Here is a 4,983-nt window from a genome sequence, read left to right on the forward strand (position 1 = left end):
CAAAAATACTTTGAATTTTTTATATAAATTACAAATATATCATTACATATATAATTAATTTGTATATAAAAATACAAAGAGCAAAAATATTAAAATTATATATGCAATAAAATACTATTATTTTTTAATCCAATAAAATCCAAATGAATACCGAGAAGAAGACAATAATGCTCTTAGGGTGTGTTCTTTTATCATATTTATCTGGATTTTTACTATTCATTAAAAAATTTCCTTAAAAAATATAAATTCAAACATTTATTTTTTATTTTTTATATTATATAAAAATTAATTTTACATTTAAAATATAAGATCAACACTTATTTATATTATATATACAATTATTTAAATTTAAAATTTTTACTATTCAAATTTCAATAAAAAAATTCAAATCCCCTGAACATATACACTGTTAAAAAACTCTTACACAAACAACCCATTTTTTAACCATAGGTGCTTTTGGTTAGAGATTCCTGGTAGAGGTGTGCATTCGGTCGGTTCGGTTAAAAACAAATCGAATTTTTAATTTTGATCCGTTTTTAGTTTACAAAAATTGAAATCGAAACCGAATCAAAGTTTTTCAAAACCAAATAAACCGAAGAAACCAAACTTTTATTTATTAATATATAATATACTTCCTCCGTCCCATAACTAGATATCCATTTGCTTTTTGCATGTAGTTTTAGAAATATTAGTATTACATTGGGATATAGTAGGAATAAAGTAGAAATGACTAAAATAACTTTATTAGTATGTGTGATATAAATGTAATGACATTCGTATAATATATTGTAAATTGTAAGGATATTTGTAAGGTTAGGTAGATAATACAATTACTAAAAAAGAAAATTGATACTTTGTTATGAGACGGACTAAAATAGAAAAATAGATATTTTGTTATGGCACGGAAGGAGTACATATAATCAAATACAAATACTCAAAATTATAATATATTTTTATTAATATGTAAATTATTATTATTATTTTTAAAAGTTCGGTTTCTTCGGTTCATCCAAAATTAAAAATTAAAAATCATAACCGAATCAAAACCAAAATTTTTAAATTCAATTTTGGACCAAACCGAACCAATGAACCAAACAATCCAAACCAAACCGTCCGAATAAAAATAAAAAAAATAAAAAAAAGTTGATTTTTTCGATTTGATCCGACCAAGTCACCCTTAGTTCGTGGTCCACGAAACATAACAAATTAAAGCCCATTCTATATGAACCACCACATAGATACATACATATACATACATACATACATAAATCAACCAACTTGTACTGTAATAAATAAACTATGAAGCTTATGTTAATACACACAACACACTCATTATTTACACGAAAATTCACCGGAGAAGTAGGAAGCGACGGCTGAGTCGACTGTCCTAAGACTCTACGAGCAGCAACTGCCGCCACCGGCAAGTGTCTGATGATCTTGCTTTGGTTTCAACATGATTCTTTTCGCAGATGTTGATCCTACCTCCAGCAGTCGGGGCACCTCCATTATCTACCGAAAATCAAGAAAATTTAAAATTTTTGCGACAAAATATTTAATCGATACAATTTAAATAAAAACAATCGCTCATATATATATATACATAGAGAGAGAGAGGGTACATTGCATAATTTTCACATGTATTTTATTATAAATGCATAAAATAGCTCTTATTTTATATTTCCTCCGTCTGCCTCTAAGGATCATATTTATGTTTTGTGTCATTATACTTAACATTAAAAATATCCTTATATTTGTATAATTTTTTTTTTTTTACAAATGTCATTTTATTAGTATTATAAGACACTAATTGAATTATTTCTGCAATTTTTTATTAATTTGTACGATATTTTGATATAGTAATTAATAGTCAAATATTAACCGGCAAAGTAAATGAGACCCTTAGAGCCAGACGAATGTAGTATATTGCATGAAATCTCCATTATGTTATATTAAAGTATGCACAAATCAGACTCTCTGTATAATCGCTAGCATTTGATTGTAAATTAATATCCGTTTAATTATACAAATAAGTCAAATGAAATGTTTAAAATATTATTCTTTTAATAAATAAATAAATAGAAAATTGATTAACCTTGGTTTCATAGTTTATAAAAATTAGATTACAGGTCGTTTTTATTTTACAAATCGTAAAATGAAAGTGTTGGTCAATTATTTATTTATGTTATTTTATTCAAAGAATACTATTTTACGATATGTCACCTTATTTATTTGCATAACACTTGTTTAATTAGGAGTGTATATGCGTCCAGTTACAATGTCCATCTCTCCATTTTCATCTTTCCCAATTATTCTATCATCTTTTTTAAAAAAAAATTATATACTATAATCTCATTTTAAAATTTTTAATTTATAATTTTTTTAATTTTAATTAATTAGACTAATTAATTATCTTAATCTTAATTATTTTAACGGATACTTTTTTAATTATTACTAATTATACTCCTCGTAAATTCTGGTGTCTACAGTAAATGAGACACGATAGCCGAGACGGAGGGAGTACAACACAAAGAATTTCACGTAATAAATAAAACATACGGTATTTTATATATTTATACCTTCGTTGCAAGCTCTTCGAAACATTGCTCCACGTTTTCTCGAGTTTTGGCGCTACATTCGACAAATAAGCATCCGAGCTCTTTTGCTAGGGCTATCCCTTCTTCCCGGGTCACGGCTCGCTCGGATTCCTAAAACCCGAGAAAAATATTGGATGAGAATTATTAATCAATGTGCGAAAAATATAAATTTGTCGATAGATAGACACAAACTCTATCAGATTTGTTCCCGACGATCATCTTGATGCGATCTTGATTCGTCGAGTAGAGTTCCAATTCTTTCGCCCATACCTCGGATAAATTGTCGAATGTCTCCCTTCTTGTTACATCGTATACTACAAACAATTCAGACAGTTTAAGAACTAGTTTTAAGAATACCAATCCGACCACCGAAATGTGGATAACCTATTTATACAGACGCAACCGTCGACAACAAAGATATATAAAAGCAACACACCAGTAAAGTATGAACTTATAACACATAACTTCGATTAACTTAATAATTTTTGTATTAATTGAAATAATGTGACTTTTTATTTATTTTTTATGTGCGGATTAGGGCTAATCAGTATTGTATCCTAACAAATTAGGACAACATAATATAGGTGTAAATGAGCCATCATCGACTTACCAAGTATGATTCCATGCGCTCCACGGTAATACGAGCTCGTTAATGTCCTAAACCTCTCTTGTCCGGCTGCGGACGCCACCGGAAAATTCCACCGGTGGTCGGAAAATAATCAAAAACATCATCATCATCATACATTTTCGAGATTTTTTTTTTTAAAAAAAAAACTACCTGTGTCCCAAATTGTAAGCTTCAGCCTCTTCCCTGCAGCTGTTAGAAACTTAATCTTGAAATCGACACCTGAAAATCGATCGAACAGGATGTCGAAAAATCGACAAAATCATGAATGGATTGGATTATTTGTAAAAGAAAATCCTGTCCAAATTGACCTCAATTAGCCACTGTGCCCTAGAACTCCAAACAATGCCATATGAACAATGTAATTGAACAAGTAGACGATCAAATTAGGGCAAACAATTCGAACAAGATCATGTCGGCTCGAAAATTGTAATGGCAGAAATCAACCTCAAAGTCCCCAAACAGGAGCAGACAACATCGAATTTGATTTTGAATCATACCTTAAATAAACAGCAACAGCACAAAATTTCAACAATTCCTTCCATCAAATTCCCCAAAACAAAGCTTCAGACATCAATTTGACTAAAATTGTTCAGAATCAGACACAGACCTATGGTCGGAGAAAGATCTTCGACAAGGTTGGAAATGAAACTGACGAGGAGGCTGCTTTTGCCGACGGCGGAATCTCCGACGAGCAGGATCTTGAAGGACAGATCGTAGTTGCTCTGCCCCTGCCCGGAAGTCCCCATCCTTGTTGGTATTCCTATTCGACGATTCCGTAGATGCTCGACATGTAAGGAAAAATGGCAATGGCGTAATCAATAAGAGAGAGAAAGAAGTCGAAAAGGGGACAACATATTCATATGCTAAGGCTTCACGCCATCATAGCTTAGGACTTTGCATCTTTTTCCCTGAAAATTAAAAAATTGAAAAGATCAGAGAGACGTTTGCTCGACAGACAGTCAGCTTCTCTTTTCCTTAAAACCGTTGCCCTGAGCTTAGAACCAGTCCCGTTTCTGTCAGGAAGACGACAACGGGACGGTGTCCGTGGCATTACTGTAATAACAACTATTGGGCTTTTAAAAAAACTAGTCCCATCATAATTTTATTTCAATCATAACTTTATTTTTCACTATTATTTTTTAAATATTTAATTTTTTCTATTATTTTAAACAACTTTTTATATTTATAATTTAAAATATTTTTAAAAAAAATTAAAAAAAATAAAATAAATTTAAAAATAAAAATAATTCAAAAAAAAAAAAAAGCAACTCCAAAATTGGAGTTGCACTGTAGCAACACCAAAAACATGATGCAAGAACCGACGCCAAATCCACCAACCCAACGCCATTAGTGGCGCTGGTTGGAGATGCTCTAAGGCTATGCACTTTTGTAGTAAATAAAAAAATAATAGGTTTAGTTTTGCTCTTTTTATACTAATCAATCACTTTTCGTCGTATGTATTTAAATTATTTATTTTATTAATTTCTTTTTTAAAAAAAAATGCAAATGACGGAAGGTGATTGATGGTTATAGGAGGAGCATAATGTAAGGGGTAGAGTACTGAATCCAAAGATAATATTTCTTTTGTCCCACGTACTATGTCCATTATTTAATTTTGGTGTGTCCACTTATTTTTTTTATTTTTTATTTTTGAAAAAGAATTATACTAACATATTTTAATCTCATTTTAAACTTTAAAATTTATAATTTTTTAAATTTTAATGAGACTAATTAGTTATCTTAATTTTAATCTAAATTATT

General features: G+C 29.9%; 1 protein-coding gene across 1 annotated transcript; it reads right to left on the bottom strand.

Moving 5' to 3' along the window:
• Positions 1-1,128: 1,128 nt before the first annotated feature.
• Positions 1,129-4,236, bottom strand: LOC127250792 (ras-related protein RABC2a-like). The gene is made up of 6 exons (XM_051274216.1): positions 3,830-4,236; positions 3,373-3,441; positions 3,205-3,270; positions 2,787-2,908; positions 2,577-2,705; positions 1,129-1,509 (listed from the first exon to the last, which is right to left on the bottom strand). Exons 1-6 carry the CDS (start codon positions 3,966-3,968, stop codon positions 1,396-1,398), a joined length of 639 nt encoding a protein of 212 aa, XP_051130173.1. The 5' UTR covers positions 3,969-4,236; the 3' UTR covers positions 1,129-1,395.
• Between the last annotated feature and the right edge of the window lie 747 nt (positions 4,237-4,983).

The sequence above is a fragment of the Andrographis paniculata genome, unplaced genomic scaffold (genome assembly GCF_009805555.1).
Source record: "Andrographis paniculata isolate CXL003 unplaced genomic scaffold, ASM980555v1 Contig38END, whole genome shotgun sequence".
Taxonomy (NCBI): domain Eukaryota; kingdom Viridiplantae; phylum Streptophyta; class Magnoliopsida; order Lamiales; family Acanthaceae; genus Andrographis; species Andrographis paniculata.

Bases quoted from the DNA above. Each gene is read 5' to 3' on its own strand.
- LOC127250792 (XM_051274216.1), bottom strand. From the start codon at position 3,968: ATGGGGACTTCCGGGCAGGGGCAGAGCAACTACGATCTGTCCTTCAAG. The intron at 3,442-3,829 runs GTCTGTGTCTGA...ATCGATTTTCAG, and splicing joins AGATCTTTCTCCGACCATAG to GTGTCGATTTCAAGATTAAG. The intron at 1,510-2,576 runs GTATAAATATAT...GATTTTCGGTAG, and splicing joins TCGAAGAGCTTGCAACGAAG to ATAATGGAGGTGCCCCGACT.